Source organism: Platalea leucorodia (assembly GCF_965183815.1).
Source record: "Platalea leucorodia genome assembly, chromosome: 6".
Lineage (NCBI taxonomy): Eukaryota > Metazoa > Chordata > Aves > Pelecaniformes > Threskiornithidae > Platalea > Platalea leucorodia.
Genome location: NC_138828.1, coordinates 30066079 through 30083151, shown reverse-complemented (window position 1 = coordinate 30083151; position 17073 = coordinate 30066079). Strand labels below are relative to the sequence as shown.

The window sequence follows — 17073 nt, the reverse complement described above, 5'->3', positions numbered from 1 at the left end:
ATATAATACATTTCTGTAAAATAAATGTGCTCAAAATCTGTTTGGTGTAATCTTCTGGTTTTATTACCAGCATTTGGTAGAGATGACGTATATAAATTGATCACGGCTTTGCTTCTCATGAGTTATGCAGCCACCCTACTCTTATGCCAATAATAAGGAATAAAAATATGATATACTGGATAACTGTTCATTCTGTTATGTGTAAGATTTAGCTTCCTAATTCTGCTATTATGAAAGTAATACAAAATACCTGAGCTTCTAAGATTATCAAAGAATGTATTAAAAGCTGGAGTTTCCACCTTTGGTTGGAACTTCTTTGCTTAAAGTGTACAAAAAGGTTACCTGGCATTTTGTTTCTCTTTCTGTAGAGATGTTAATTACATACATTTATCTGACAGGTTAGCCAGTGGACCAGACTGTGTGAGATCAGCATACCTCTGGCTGTTGAAGGATTTTTGACGGCGTCTCCTGAGCACTGTCAGACTATTCCTCCTGACATTTTACAGCTTGAAAGGAAGCTTGGAGAACCTGTCCGAGTACATAATGATGACAAAATTCGAAGGCAAAAGCTTCAACAACAGAAGGCAAGTGCTAAGGCTGCAGTGCCTGTACTTGGTAAAGAAGCAACAGAGGAAGGAAAAACAGTGGAAATGCATGAACATCCACTCCCAAGTTTGGAACTGAGCATAGCTTTCTCCAAGCTACTTGTCGAGGAAGTATCAGATGCGGTCAACAGGGAGGCCCCTGACATCAGGAGAACAAAAACCTCTGACCTTCCGCTTTTGGACCATGTTTTTGCAGAAGGGCTTTATTTTACCTTGGCAGATATAGTGCTTTTGCCATGCATCCATCAGTTCTTGGTAAGACGAAAAATTCTGCAAATATTAAGTAGTGTATATGTTGTTTGTTTGGTTTTTTTGTTTGTTTTTTTTTTTAAGAACTGGAAAGTTGTGAAATATGTTAATTTAAAATATATTGTGGTGTTTGCGATGTGAACTTAACCTGAAACAGAAATTTTGTCTTTGTTTTTGTACAAACAAAAAACAGGGATTGGTGAGATCACCAAAGTTACTTTTAAATACATAGCATATCAATACTTAGTAAACACTGATAACTGTTAAAATATTACGCTGAAATATTTTGGCACCAAGTTGCCCAGAAAATGCCTCCATGAAAATACTTAAAATGGACACTTAAAGTACATTCTAATATGCATAAAGCAAAGGTAGGTAAGCATGAATGTATTTTCTGGCTTGAATTTAGTGTACTAGATTTATGACCATGACTCAACTGATATTTACTAAGATGAGACCATTTTACGCATGAGGAATTTTTTGAGATTTGGAATTTTGATTCCATCATAAATTGCAAATTTTAAAAGGAGGGAGGGTTGAGAATGGTATAATAATTTTAAAATACTATAACGGATGTCCCCCGTGAGAGATTTAAAATGGGCACTTAAAGTACATTGTAATATGGATAGGAAAAAAGTAGGTAAGCATGAACCTATCTTAATTTCAGTTTACTGGGGGACAAGGCAAAATGAATTCCTACTCAGTTTGTTGTACTTCTACTACATGGATATTATCTGAATTGGAATTCTTTCCAGCAAAGACTTGAAACTTCATGTAACTTTATCTTGACGTGGACAGATATGCCTAAAAGAAAACAAGCGCCTTCTAGGAAAGTAAGAATGCCTTCTAGGGAGGCAGTGAATGGAGAGAGGTTCAGGGACTACGGTGCCTTTTTAGAGCTGTAAATCCTTGACTTTCCTTATACATACTAGAGCTGAAGAGGTACTCGGGTATTGACTAGGGGAAGACTTCCAAAAGCTCATTTGTTTATGCTACCGGTATGTAATTTCTTGAGATTCTCTTGGGAATTTTTTTTTGTCTACAAATATTTCTTTTTAAAATACAGTGTGCTATGACTTCCAATTTGCTTGTTTCTGCTCATAATAGGTTAGTTATTCTTAATCTCTGCTGCTGTTTTCTTCTGGTTCCTAGGAATGACTTCTTTGTTTGGGAGGAAGCATTCCTGTGTAGCCAACCCGGGGTGCTTTTTATCAAGTCCTCTCACAAAACAAGCCAGTTTCATTGCACATCTGTACATAAAGTTGGGTGTCTAGGACAGCATAATACCTATATATCAGCAAACCTTTTATTCTTCTGTGCAGTTTTGTTTTTACAAAGCTTAGTCTGTATTCTTCTTCAAGCAAGGACTGATCACTGTGACCCTGCTCGGAAGTGAGGTGTTGTGTCTAGGGAGCCAGCTTCTTTGGGACGTGCTTCAGCCCCTGAAACTTCTGTCGTTTTGTCACTCATAATATTGTTGCTACTAAACTGTTTTCCACAGTTTGTGGAAGGGGCTTCATTTACTGCAGTGAAAGGAGAAGTTCCTTGGCAAAGGTTATGTTGCTAGAAGCTCTTGGAGTGAAGTTTATAACTGAAAAGTTACAATTCTCCTTGCAGTCCTATGAGATTGGCTGCTTAATTTTTTTTTTTTCTAATAGAATCTTGTGTTACCTGTATGGTCCAATAACATACTGATAGAAAGTCCACACTTTCCTTTAGGGGAGTTGAATGTTTTCCTATCAGATTGTGTAATTATTTTGGAAATGCCAAGAGTGTGGTCTATTTGAAGATGCCTTTGTCTCTCTTCTCCTTTGCAGTCAACGTAGCACGTTCCCAATACTGGACAAACCCCAATGAGCTGTTTTCCATTGTCTTCATGCTTGGTTTTTTCCTTCACATCAAGAGGTTTTCACAGCACAATGAGGAAAACCAGTGTATGCTAGCAAAGTAACATGGACACTGTGTATAGCGGATATATGCAAAATTTCATTTTAGTGTAGGACTGTTTCACATCTTGTGATGTGTTTAGAGGTCTCAAAAGGTCTCCCAGTCCGTATATGGAGGAATTTGAAACCTCTAAAAAGAGTTTCACCAAGATGAAACAGGAAAAGCACTGACATAACTGGCAGTCAGGGCACCACACGGAATGTGGAAAGCTGGGAATAAATCTTTGCTCCCAGACATAAAATGTCATTATAGAAACACTGTTGCAAGTGGGAAAGCTGATTTTAGAAGTTCCTGCACTCCAGGATGCAGTTTGCCAGGCTATTGGTGTGTCAACTCAACTGTAATTTGAATCAGTAGAATATTCATGTTGCTGTACCTTAAGATCAATGATCTGTTAAAAGTTTATCTCGCCCCTCTTGTAAGGAGAGCCTTAGTCACTTGGTTATTGAATCTTTTGTGGTGGATCTCTTACTTTGTACAAAATTTATCTGGGCCTGAGAAGGAGATTCCATGTATGTGTGTGTTGGTGGTTGGTTTTTTTATAGCACTTATCTAGTAAGTGCCAGGGTCTTGCAGATTCTTTTGTACAAGTATCTTAACATCTAGATTAGGAAAATATGTCAAAATATGTTTTGAGCCTAATAAAGCCATGCAATTTGATTTTTATTTACTTTTTTTTTAATGCCTCCCCAGACCCCCTTTTCTCCCTCTACCCTTTTCTCACCTCTGGAAAGAGGTAAGGCTTAGTGGTGCAAGTGACTTGAGCTCAGCTTCAAAACCAGTTTTACAGTGGGAAAAACTTCTGTGGCAAACCTGTGTGAGAGTCTTGCCCAGCACAATCCGTGCACTTAGTTTTATGAGGATGTATACACAGAAAAGAATTAAGGAAATGACAACTGTGTCTTTATGTCCCATGACAATAAAAGCACAGAATCACACAGAATCACAGAATGGTTGGGATTAGAAGGGACCTCTGGAGATCACCTAGTCCAACCCCCGTGATAAGGCAGGTTCACCTAGAGCAGGTTGCACAGGATCGTGTCCAAGCGGGTTTTGAATATCTCCAGAGTAGGAGACTCTACAACCTCTCTAGGCAGCCTGTTCCAGTGCTCTGTCACCCTGAAAGTAAAATTTTTCCTCATAGTCAGATGGAACTTCTCATGTTTCGGTTTGTGCCCGTTGCACCTTATGCTGTCGCTGGGCACCACGGAAAAGAGTCTGGCCCCATCCTCCTGACACCCACCCTTACGATATTTGTAAGTGTTGATAAGATCCCCTCTCAGTCCTCTTTTCTTCAGGCAGACCCAGCTCTCTCAGCCTTTCCTCATAAGAGAGATGCTCCAGTCCCCTAATCATCTTCGTAGCTCTCCGCTGGACTCTCTCTAGTAGTTCCTTGTCTGTTTTGAACTGGGGAGCCCAGAACTGGACACAGGACTCCAGATGTGGCCTCACCAGGGCAGAGTAGAGGGGGAGGATAACCTCCCTGGGCCAGCTGGCCACACTCTTCCTAATGCACCCCAGGATACCGTTGGCCTTCTTGGCCACAAAGGCACATTGCTGGCTTGTGGTTAACTTGTTGTCCACCAGGACTCCCAGGCCCTTCTCCGCCCTGCTGCTTTGATACAAGGAGGTTGCCTGCTACCAGTATTCCTGCAATTACTGTGAGAGTGATAGCTAAGCTGGTGTCTGTTGCCAGGAAGAGCTCTGAGTGAAGTTGGTATTTGCATTTTGATTTTGCAAGTTGTTTTGCCAAATTTGCCTTATGGTGTTTGAAAACAAATGGAATTCCTGGAGAAGATGCTGTCAGTCACATTCATAGAAGCAATCTCTAAAATCAAGATAATTACTAACGAACATTAACATGTGACAAATGTCCAATTTGTAACTTCTTTAATCAGGATCATCATCCTCAGTGGATTTCTGTATGATGCTAGCAATATGGGTGTCCAGAAGTAGGTTAATATAGCTACCTTTGTATTAAGATGATGAGTTATTTTACAGAAATGGTTATTAATTCATCTCTGCTTTGTTTGTTTGCTTTGCAAATTACATAATTGGGGATTAACAGCAACTTCTGTATGGATGTTACTAAACAAAAGTAGTAAGACAAAATGCTTTCCTACTATTTTAAAAACTTTAATGTATTTCAGTTGTGTCTATTTTTCCAAGGCCTTTTTAAAAAAGAAGAGCATAACTTTTTACAGTAATATTTGATTTACTGGTGCTAGGCATGAGGAGATTCTAGGATCAGATGCTTAATTGATTTCAGCAATCCAATTGAAATTGTTCTGTAGATGTACTGTGAGCAGCTGTGAATGCTGTATTTATTTGCTTTTCCTGTGTGACCCTTGAGCCCTGGTGGTCTGCAGCTTACAAACAATATATTGTATGATACATTTTTGTTAGCTCACACCACGGATTGTCTTAAAAACTGACTTTCAGTTTCATTTTTACCTAAATTATGAGAGCTCTGGGATAATGCTGCTTTATTTCTGTTCTCTGGTGAATTATCAGTTTTCTAAGCAATTATACTTTGATTCCTACAGTTATCATCCAAATTTAATAACTTGCATCTGAAAGCTTCTTGCAGGCAGTGGGTTGAAACTGCTTTTGTTGATGGAAGTGCCAGAGTTTAATTCTGTATTAAAATGTTATTTATCACTTATATAACTGGACTTCCTGGATTGTGTTTAAAAAAATCATTATAGTTGCACTTCCACTTTTCTTTAGGGTGTGAATAATAATGAAGTCTTCAATGGGTATGTGTCTGGAAAGTATCATACAATAAATATGAGGAGACCTGACTAGCGGATTGTAATTGTAATTACCAAAAGTAAGATAATGAAGCTGAAGAGTTGTTTTTCATTACCTCATTCCATTTCTGTTATCTTTCCGAGCTTAGCTTTGTTACACTTTCTATTAGTTGTAACTGTTTAATAGAAGAATAACAAAAGCTCCTTTCTCCATCTGGGAGGAACCACTATTTACTTTTTAAAATACAATTTGGAACACTTGTTATCAAGTGCAACAGTGCCTCTTAGAATTGCTTTCCAAAATACTTCTTCCTTAACTGAATCAATGTATTTCTGCCTGTGTTACTATTAGGATATTGAATTAGATACTAAAATTACACAGGTCATCCTCCTTTTGCTCCTTTAGCTATTACTAATTACTTGTGATTACCCTAAGAACATTATAAACAGAGCATGCAAGAAAGCTGCTTGAAATTTTGTGTCACTTCAGGTGTTCTACCAGTTCCTATTTCCACACTGAGAACAGATATGTGGAGGAGCACTGTTTTTGCATGGCCTTTTCTGCGTTTTCCTGTAATCTTGTTTTTTAATTTTCTGCTTAAAGCAGGCACAGCATCACAGCATAATTGAGGTTGGAATAGCTGAGGTTGGAAGGCACCTCTGGAGATCATCTTGTCTAACCCCCCTGCTCAGAGCAGGGTCAACTAGAGCTGGTTGCCCAGCATTGTGTCCAGTCAAGTCTTGAGTGTCTCTTAAGGATGGAGACTTCACAACGTCTGCTGTAAGAGGAGGATCTTCGCTGTTCTAAAATGTTTGGGAACCTGAACAAAAATTACTTCACTTCATCAAATGCATCCTTTTTAGAATTAGCTGGTCTTCATCTAGAAATGTGATTTGGGTATCTTTTTTTGTAATATGTGCATCGTATTCTTACTGAAGAATTTTTTTTTTTTTACACTTAAAATTCTAATTTCTATTGATGGCTACTTCATCTCACCATCATATATACTTAATTCAGAAAAGAAATATACTAGTTACCATTTTTGTATGAAAATACGACGTTAAGATGGCAAAAAACTTTGAGTAAATATATGATTTAGAAAAAAAAGTTTTGGATTCAGTGCTAGTAAAAAAAAAAAAAAGTCACAGATGTAGTGCAAAGACTTCAGTAAAGACCAGGGACAATGTATGCCTGTGCCTGTTTTGCTGTTATCACATATTCAAAGGTATTTCAGGCTTGCAGTTGCTGGCAAAAGAGCTGTTAGGTAGTAGCAGATAATTAAGATTATTTAAATTGTGTTTTCCTGTTACTGACTGAAATTAGGATTAAAATGGGTCATGTGAACCTTTTCATCCTATTAAGCAAATGGGAATTGCAGATGAAGTCTAACTGGCCAACTGGAAATTCCACCTGCAGGCTTGAGCTCTTAACTAGCTCGCTTTTTGCATTAGCATCATGCTATGACTAAGCATGCTCGGCCTGGAGCTGAGCTCACTTCTGTAGTTCTTGCTGCCTTGTGGCTTGTAGGAAGAAATTTACAGTAGCAAGTAACCTTTCCATTTTATTTTTCTAGGTTTCCAGCAAAAACCAAGGCAAAAATCTGGTAAATTTGCCTCTGATATCCAGCTGGTATCAAAGAGTTCAAAAAGTACCTGGAGTAAAGAAAGCTGCTGGCAAATGCAATATGGAGCTTCTCCAGCTTCCAGAGTTGATGCCTGCTCCAGAGGAAGAGCTACAAGACCTCTCTTCAGTTCCTGATGAATTAGAAGAGGAGAATGAAGACAGTAATTTTATAGGTGGTCCAAGGCCAACTATGACTAAGTTAATGGTAATTTAAGCATTTTAATGAGTTATTTTTAATAGTAATATTCTGTTTGATTTGGAATAGGTGAAATTTATTAGAATTGCAGAAGCTAAGTCTGACAGCCTTGAACAGTTTAGTACATTTTGCATGTCTTCTGTGTGATATGCATTGACTTAGAAGCGATTTTACTTTTTTGTTCTGTTATGATATTTGATCAATTCAGGAATTGAGCAAAGATAGGAATGCTGGAAGCCCTATCAATAATTCTGAATAATCAAAGTAGGTTTTTGTTTGAATTGCACTATTGTATTCCTCTTTTAAAGATATTTATATAAAGGATGACAGAAATCATTGCTTTTCTGTTTGACCTCATTATTCTATCATTTATGTTGTTTTTTTGCTATTTGATTAGAGGTTTGAACATCTGGGAACCCTAACGAGTTTTGTTAAAGAAAACTCTCCATTGTGTTCCATAACTCTCAGTATTTTTTGCATAGGGGCTGACAGCATTTCCTAAAGAAAATTAACAAGGCTTTCTTGTGAAAATGAGAGAAATACATAATTTGAATCCCATATAATGTAGACACAGCTTCCTGTTTAGTGTCAGTTAGTCTGAAAGTGTTGCACAATTTGATCTGATGCCATTAAATTCAGTGGGAATTTTTCTACCAACTTGAGTGGGTAAAGGATCAGAGTCTTATTTTTTTTTGCCCCTTTCACATAGGAAAATGGTATTGAAGCAAAATTTTCTCCTCATCCATGCCCCAGCTGGACCCTAGACTGGACCAATCTACCACCTGCAGTCAGTCCTGGAGAAGGTAAGGAGTTTTTATGTACGTGTGTATGTATTTAACAGTGCTTTCTTCTGGTGAAGCTACTTAACTGTTTCATAGGAAAATATGTCACTTTTCAATGTATTGCAGAGCTCTGTAAAACAGGTAAGCAGTTTTAAATCTGTTGTAAAATTCACCCTGTTTGGGACAGACACATGGTGAGATGACTTCCCTCAGGTCATCAACAACTGATTATCAAACTGGGAATAAAAGCTTGACCTTGATTCCCGAACCATATTTTTTCCCACTGTTACCCACTTCCCTGAACTTTTCTTCATATCTAGAACAGTAAATTCTGACTACATGATGTTAATTTGATTGGCATGAATGTTGTACATGGGCTGTGTCTCCTGAAGCAGCAGAATTTCATTTTATTCTGATGAAAATAATATTCATTAGCTAAGTTTGATAGCTACATATGAGTGAGTCTTCCCTTCTGTGGCAGTGTTCCTTGCCCTGTAGAGGTTGTTTGCATTGCTGGATTGCAGAACAGTCTGTTGCCTAGTGGCTATAGTTCTACAGGGGAAAAAACTGATTTATCACAATGTTTGTTGTTTTCATCAGTGTTAGGAATATTGGATGCCTCTTCCACCACACAGTAGAGTTTCCTCTAAAAGGTCTTATATATACTGCGAGACAGTAAGAAGTTAGTGGGCAGTAACTCCTTTCTACAGAGAAGAAAAAGATTTGTGTTATTTTGTGTAAATAAGATAACTTTGATTCTGGACTCAGTCTAGCCTCAGTGGCATAGAACTTCTGATTTAAAGAATACAAAAATATACATGCAACATATAGATGCTCTTCAATGACCAATATGTGAAATTCCTCACAGAATATGTTAGGAATCACTGAAGAGCTATAGGTATTTCTACAAAATACTCTGTTGTGTTTTTTTTTTTTTTTTTTTTTTATATATATATATCTAACTGTGTGAATACAAACATGTATTCCCATCTACGATGTACAGGCTATAAAAATAAGACTAAGATTTGAAGTTGGTTTTCTCTGTTTTGGATCTGTGTGTAGTTCACAAAGCCCTGACAAAACCCTCATGTGTACCATGAGTAGATTTATAGTTTTATATAAAATATCTATCCTTCTAACATGAGCTGTTTTCCCCTGGTTTTGTCCTGAGAGAACTCTTCACTGGGAAGTTGCACGCCCTGCCTTAATTATTGATCCTTTCTTTCCTTTAGCATGGAAGAAAAAAAAAGCCAAAACTTGGGTCACCATTACATCATACTTCTTCAGATTTTATGTGGATGTTTTAGATATACTTCTTACTGTTACTATACTGTTAAAATGGCTTTGTAGTCTGACTGCTGAAATGCTCAGGGAGGATTATATGCGTTGAATTTTTGTGACAAGTTCCAGTATTTTGTTGGAAGTGAATAAACACTTTTGCTTATTTCCAGTGCTCAGGTTTTTGGCTGTAAGTTTTAGTTCATACTTTTGTCAAGATATCTCTTTTCTGCTATTCAGAAGAAAATTTTGAAAAAGATGCATAATGTACAAAAACACATAATGAATGTATATTTGGAAATTTTGTGCTGGAAGGAGTCTCTTGGACTTGGTTTGACTGGGAGAAAAATCAGCTCCTGCTGCTTCCTGTATACGTGTGTACTTGCACTCTCTTTTTTCACGTTTGCTGAAATAGATACTAATGACATTGATACCAGAAATTGGTTTTCAGTTCAATTTTTGGGAAGATTTGCTAGCTCAACAAGGTGCCGAGAGAGAGATTTCACCTCCCTCCAAGATCACAGTGATGCTAATGCCGTTTTCTGATTTAGGGAAACTCCAAATGGTTGTGCTTTTAGTCCAGGAGCAACAGAGTCACATGGGACAAAAAGAAATTTCCCGATATGAGAACTGATGTTGCTTTTCAGTTGCATACATCTGCAGGCTTACCTCTGCTGTTCTAAGTGGTCCTGTTCTCTGTTTCCTGATTCTTTTGTTAGTGCAGCCTAATCATTGTTATATAAATTGAATTCTCAATATTCTACTACTAAATCCTACCTGGCATGCTAAGAAAATAGTCACTGAATCTGACAGTGTTTTAAACTGGATTTGAGTAATGCAATTCAAGCTTTCAAACAGATTACCCCTATAACTGGTAAATAAATTTCCTCTTGCTAATGTTCATAGCAGTTGAGACAAAGTAGAGAATGTTTCAGTTAAAACTTTTTTTTTTTTATCCACAATACATTTAATTTGCTGTCAAATCTTAACTTAATAGCATACATGATATACTTTTTTTGCTCTATCTCAGATCAGATAACTCAGAATTTGTGTTACACGTATGTGGAAGTTCTTGGATTGAATTGTTCAGTCTGTCTGTAAATCTAAATAGACTGCCTTGCTGTCACAGCTATTTACTACAGAAAAGAATTACTGATGATTGCAGTTCTAATGTATTATTTAGATTATACACTTAGGTTCATGCATTTTTTTTTTTATAGGGATTATTTACTGTTGCAAAACTGAAGATTATGACACCATGATTTGCATTCCATTTGCTTAGTCGTATTTCTGAAGCAGAATGACATAGTTAAAGATCTGTTAGTTCTAGTCCTGATGCAATTTTTAAAAGGTATTTGATTGACCCCAAATGGACTCATGTTTACATTTTAGATATCCTCCAGCTTTTTAAATTCCTGCCATTATGTCAATTAATTCTAACGTATTTGGCTTCTAAAGTTGTGTGTATCAGCCTTGAAACATATGTGAATCTGTGAGGCTTTGTGAGCATCTGGACTGTATTTGAAACATTGCAAAATATCCCGAAATATAGTATCTTAGTGCCCTCTGTAACTGTTGATATTCTAGGATAGGGTAGTTGTTGAGTTGTTACAAACTTTCACTTCTTGAAGGAATTTAACACCAAATATTTCATTTATTTTAAAATGTATTGTAAATGCTGGTTTCTATTGTAGTTTACTGTATAAAAACTTGGCTGGTACTTTAACTGTATTTTTTCTAAGCTTGTTTTCCAAATCTATATTTAGATCAGAAATATGTTGATACTGTCTATTAAATACAGAAGCCAAAACCCCTCAGCACTTTGTTGTTTCTTCCAAAAAGCACACAAACCAAGTCTGGCTGGCTAGATGCATCTCTTGATATTGAAGAATTAATTTGTGCAAAACCCCAAAAGAAAATGTAGTATTTCTAAGTTATATTAGGGGCAAATACTGGAAACTTGTATGCCATTAAAACATTTAACGAAATACTTATTTGCAGTATTTGCAGTAAATACTTCAGTTGTCAGTAGAATCAACCCAGAGGTCATAACCAAGCTCAGCGCTTGGTTGTGTTGAGCTTTCCATAGACGTAAAGGTAGATGCGGTTGCAAATATGTACAGGTGGTAGAAGAAGAGGGTGGCAGGTCAGAATATAAACAATAGGTGATCACAACGTGAGCGTGAAGGAAACTTAGGTACTTGGATCAGCAGTACAGGGAAGGAATCACATGATGTATGTCAGCATAGAAAATGCTTTAATTTCTTCCCTGACAAGGTGGTGGCTGAAATTTTGGGAAGAGGGGCTTGTTGAAATAAGAATGATGAATGGAAATACTGCTGATTAAATAAGAGGTCTGGGAAAGAGGAGGCTATGTTTAATTAGATTTGTGACCAACAAAGAAATGGGGCATCTTTTCTGGGGTGTCACAGTTCATATTAGGCAGCAGTAGAAAGAATTTTTTATCCTTTTTGGAACTTAAGTCAACCCTGGAGTCTTTGCTTGTGTTCCTGGTGCTGTGTGTGTGCGAAACTGTTCCTTGTCTTCAGGTTAATTTCTTATTGGCTGCAAAGGCTTGTGGATATCAAGATCAGTTTGACTGGTTATGATTAGAGGTGCTTCCTTCAGGCTCACCCAAAGCACATTAAGGGGAGGGGGAAAGTGTGTGCATGTGAGGGCGGGGAGTGATAACCCTTGTTGCCGCTTTATTATTTTGATGATATATGGGGATTTAAGTCTTTGGTACTGTCATTTTTTCATCAAGCATTGTGTTCACTGTGGAACGAAAAAAGGCAGAAAGGTTGTTTTTTAACAGGATTCTATTTTTTTTTTTAAAACAGCTTTTTATTTATTTAAGTTTTTTTACCCAAATGTGAAATTCAAGAATGAGAAATAACTGACCCACAGTTTCATAAACGTGTGCTTCTTCTCTCATAAGTTGAAATACTTGTTAAGCAGGAAGTACTTAAAAGAAGTAAAGTGCTTTATTTGTGGTATCTCATTCTGAAATTACCAGCTGGACTGACAGAGTGTGCACATGATGGTATTTACTTACAAAGAAAAGAGCTCCTCTAGCTGAAATATGACTTACTGTCAGGTAAATGTGGAAAGACCACTATAATAAAAACTAGGAGTGCATGCACAATAGGAGATAGAGGATTCAATTACAGAACTTGTGAAGAGTTTGAGATGGAGGAAGTTAGTTTAAAAAATGTAGCCAAATAAATAAAGCTAGATCAAAATTAATTAATTAATGCATTTTACAAGTGAAGCTTGCTCTTACCAATTAATGGAAAACATGTGGCCCTTTAACTTTGTGGTTGGTCCTATTCATAGGGCCAATTTTTCCTAAACAAGTGCATTTTAATGGATTGTGTATAAACACAACTCCTAATTAAGCATGTCAAGTATTTTATATATTTCGTTATTCCCAGTAAGAAATTGATTGATTCCTAGTATTGAATTGATTTGGACAAGCCTTTGACTTCAGGAGGTGAAATTTTCCATGTATGAATTTTAAAAAGCCAATACGGAAAAAGAAAAACCCTTTCACATCTTCTGTATCCAGTGCACAGGTGTACGAAAGGGTGTTAATCCATTGCAAGGCAATGCATGCTTGCCTGGCTGAAGTGCAGAATTGACTGATCAAGTTTGTTTGATTTATGCTTGCTTTGTGATCAGTAGCAAGTTGACGGCCAAATTAAATGACTATGTAAAACTGTCACAGAAAGGTTAGCCTGAATAAAATGGTACCCTGATTGATACTTGCCCCTTGTTTGCATTCAAGCCTACAGACTTTTGAGAAAGTTGCTGGATTTTTAGAATGCTTAGCTTTTAAAACAAGACAAAATTTGGAAAGCCCAACATCTACTATTCAGGGAGAAGGCTGTCCCTTAAATGGTTGTTGAGAAGAGATTTGTTATATTGATTTATAAGCCACAGAATAATTCATAATATACTGTAAATGTTTTTTTCGGGGGGGGGGGGAGAAACAGAATTCAGGAAATACAGATATATAATATTTAAAAGGTTGCCTTTATGTTGTCGTCTTTTCCTAAATTATTTATGTCAGCTGAGAATTTGATCTTCAGTGCTTTTTCTTTTTTTGAGAGGCCTGCTTTTATTAATAGGAGTATTTTCATACATGCATGAATATAAATCTTACTAAAGGTGCCATATTCAGTTATTTATGTACATATAGAGTACAGAATGTTCACATTAGAGATAGAGAGCTTGTCTGAATTACAGAAAGAATAGTGACATGAGGATGAAGCTCTTCTTACTGTGCCACCTTTTTCTATGTTTGGTAGTGGTGATAATTTTTTCCCAAAAGGAAATGCTACCTTTTTGGGATTGGGATATTGTTTTATTTGACAAAAACATAAGTGACACTGTTTGAACATAATTTCTGATGAATGGTTATCTCAAATCATTTGAGTATGATAAGAAATTATGAGTGAATCTAGTATACGGCTTTGAGAATTGACATCGCCATATGTATGGCCAGACGAAGAATAGAAGATTTTCTTAAAAATATTTTTAAACAAACTGCTTATGAATTAAGAATATGGAAAGATGGAAATTTCCACTATCTTTGTGTTTCACTGAAAAAAGAAAAAAAAAAGCTCTTGATGGTATATGTCTGCAGAGGAATTGTTTGTCACAATGTCTTATCCTCTTTAAAAACACATCATTGAAACCCCAAGGCAGTGAAACTTGCTCTTGTCTAGAAGTAGGATCTTTGTGTTCCACAATTGTTGCATAGAGCTAGCATTCATGTTTTCTTTGTGGCATTAGTTGTTTGCAAACCAAGTTTTGTTTTTAACCTACTGTCCAACATAACATTGCATTACTGTAATAGATACCTTTTTCTGGCAGAAAGAAAAATGAATTACAGATATTTGGCTGACACTTTGTTGCACTGAAATTGTTAAAATATCTTACGAAGGCAAGAGTGTGTTCCTTTATTGGCAAAAATGAATCTGCTAAATAAAAATTCACTGAGATGTGGATCTCAAAAATGTTTTTATAGTTGGACAACCATGGGTCTTGGCAATCCCATTTATGTATATTACTCCAAAGCAATTTGGTTTGTCCTCTGGGGTCAGTTCTCAAGGACTGAGTTCATTCGTCATAAGCGCTTTGCAAATACTGAGTACTTTGTCAGTAATTTGCTACTCTGCATGCTTTTTCTCCATACTTACGCTCCTTTCCTCCTCTGTCCATAAACACTGATTTTGTAGGACATTGTGTAAGAAATTTGCATTAGGCTTTGAGAAAGTATTTGTAAATAAAGTATGCAGAGGAATTTAGTTCAATAGTTTTACTTCCTCATCTGCTTTCTGTGAGACATCAACTTAAGGTTTTTTTCCATTTACAAATTAACAATACAAATATAGGCTGGCTTAGGAGCTGCAGCTCCTTCATCAAATGACAAATCAGCACAATCAAAACAAGTTTCCCCGTGATGCCTGTTCATCAGGTTTGACGAATGTCACTGTTCAGAGTGATCTCTAGTCTTGATTTCCAGTGTGCCTAACTTATGAATGAAGGCATCAGCTAATTTGTCTACAGTTGAGATAAAACTTCTGGTCTTTCTTTGAAGACTAAATATACAAGTCGTTGTGAGGCTATTTTTAAAATTCGTTTACCTATTTACTAGGATGTTGTTTTGTAAAATGACTTCTCAGGTCCCCAAACTCTCCCCAGCTCCTCCTACCCCCCTACCTCAGCCAATAACTCTTATTATCTTTTATCTGGACAGAATCTGAAATACTCATCTGGTAATAAATGCCTCTGTACTCTGTTTCTTTAGATCATTCACACTCTTTAAACTCATCAATTCATACATTTTAAAGCTATATGATTATCCGTACTTGTCTCCTGCCTGATTCTGGGTATAAGGTAAATTCCTAATTGCTTGTATCAAGCAGAATGATTCATAGAATAGTAATAATGTTTAAAAGATACCTGGTTGAAGGAAGAGTTGGGGGTTCACAGTATAATTTTATTTCTTCAGAATGGAGATTAAACTGTAAATTGGATATTCTAAAGTGAAAGAATAAGTTATGAAGGACAGCAGTTATTAAAAAGAGCTTCTGTTAAACATAGCGGATGGACGAACAAGGATACAATGACATTTACAATTTTAGTTTAGAAACATCTTCAAAACTTAAGAACCTTTAAATAACACAGGCTAGCACAATAACACAGAACATGGTGTTATAGTTCTGTGGAATCAACTGATGTTTTGATTAAGCAGTCTTAGTGATACCACTAAGACAACAATTCTGGAGGATCAGTGTTAGCTTTAGCTTCCAGAACTGATATTAAGTAAAAGACTTTAATGTAGCATGGCTTCTCAACAGGGAAGATACAGAGACTTCTTAACTTGGCAGAAGAAAATTCTGAAAATTTTTTTAGCCCTCATTTATCATATACAAAATTAGCTTTAATGAAAGGAAGGAGGAGACATGAGTGAGCTATGATGAGATTCTTGATTTGATCCATCAGCCATTGAAAAGCCTGGCTTCCAACTGAGTTCCCTGTATTTTGGACATAGTGTTGATTTCTTGGGTTTTACCCTTATACCAAATGACTATCAACTATTCTCTAACTTCACGTGATTAGAGATTACTGATGGTTGCTGTGTATTTTTTTTAAACGTTGAAGGAAAACAGCATTAAATGATGTCATTATCTTTTAACCAATTTAAAAGTTTGTGACTTTGGGTCCATATTAAAATTGTTTGTAATTGCTAACAGAAGAGAATAACGTAATAATTGTGGAATAAATACTTTATTAGATGCAGAGTTATCTGATTTGAAACTGTTGTCAAGATTGATTCAATATATCCAAGTTGCTTCTAGGATTATTTTGTGAAGATAGGTCACAGTTACTTTATTTTGTTCTGCTTTTTATATTGGTATTACCTCTGGAGTATTTTAGACTTGAGATATGCTTTCTGAGATGTGAATATATGATGCATAAAAATCAAAGCTGTTTTGGGGAATCTGGTATTTTATTAAAATACTTGCTAATCAAGAGATGCAAATTATGTGTTTTACTTTAAATGTTAAAAGCAACAGTGTTTCTAAAATGAGATGCAGGCAGTCATTTATTCTATAAAACAAAAAGAGTTAAAAGAAACACTTTAAAGTTCTCTATTTCCCTTCCAAGCCTGTCAGAACTTTTTGAAAGACTTTGAAGATTTTTTTAAAATATTTTGTAGCCTATTTCAGTATCTCAAGCATCCTGAAGCAGGAACTCATCCTTCAACTGATTTTTCCATATCAGACAGCTCTTTGCCTGCAAGCCACATGGGTAACAATCCAAGGGAAACTCAACTGAAGCTGCTTCTCATTAACCTCTCCTTAAAGTTATAGTTTTGCTGCACTCATTTAAATACGTTTAAACCAAATTTATGATTGTATTGTATTTTGCAATTCAAGATCTGGAAAACCTGTGATGTCAATGGAGCCAGGTTGCCTCATATTCTTAATAAATACTTGAGAAGTAAATAATAAAGAAAGGGAAATGCTCATGGCTTGAATGTAGGCAACATTGGTATTTGAGGTGATAAATCTAAGAAAATGGAAGCTTATTATTGCAATTTCACTCTTACGTGGCTTATCTTAAA

At 36.3% G+C, this 17073-nt stretch overlaps 1 protein-coding gene across 1 annotated transcript in view; it reads left to right on the top strand.

Annotated features, from left to right (window-relative positions):
• The window catches only part of GSTCD (glutathione S-transferase C-terminal domain containing), a gene marked incomplete at its 3' end in the record, with an annotated part of 74401 nt that overhangs the window by 6470 nt on the left and 50858 nt on the right, over positions 1-17073 (top strand). Inside the window, exons 3-5 of the mRNA XM_082316468.1 lie at positions 399-860; positions 7129-7383; positions 8084-8177. Of these exons, the coding sequence (XP_082172594.1) occupies positions 399-860; positions 7129-7383; positions 8084-8177 (811 nt within the window). The remainder of the gene's footprint in view (positions 1-398; positions 861-7128; positions 7384-8083; positions 8178-17073) is intronic.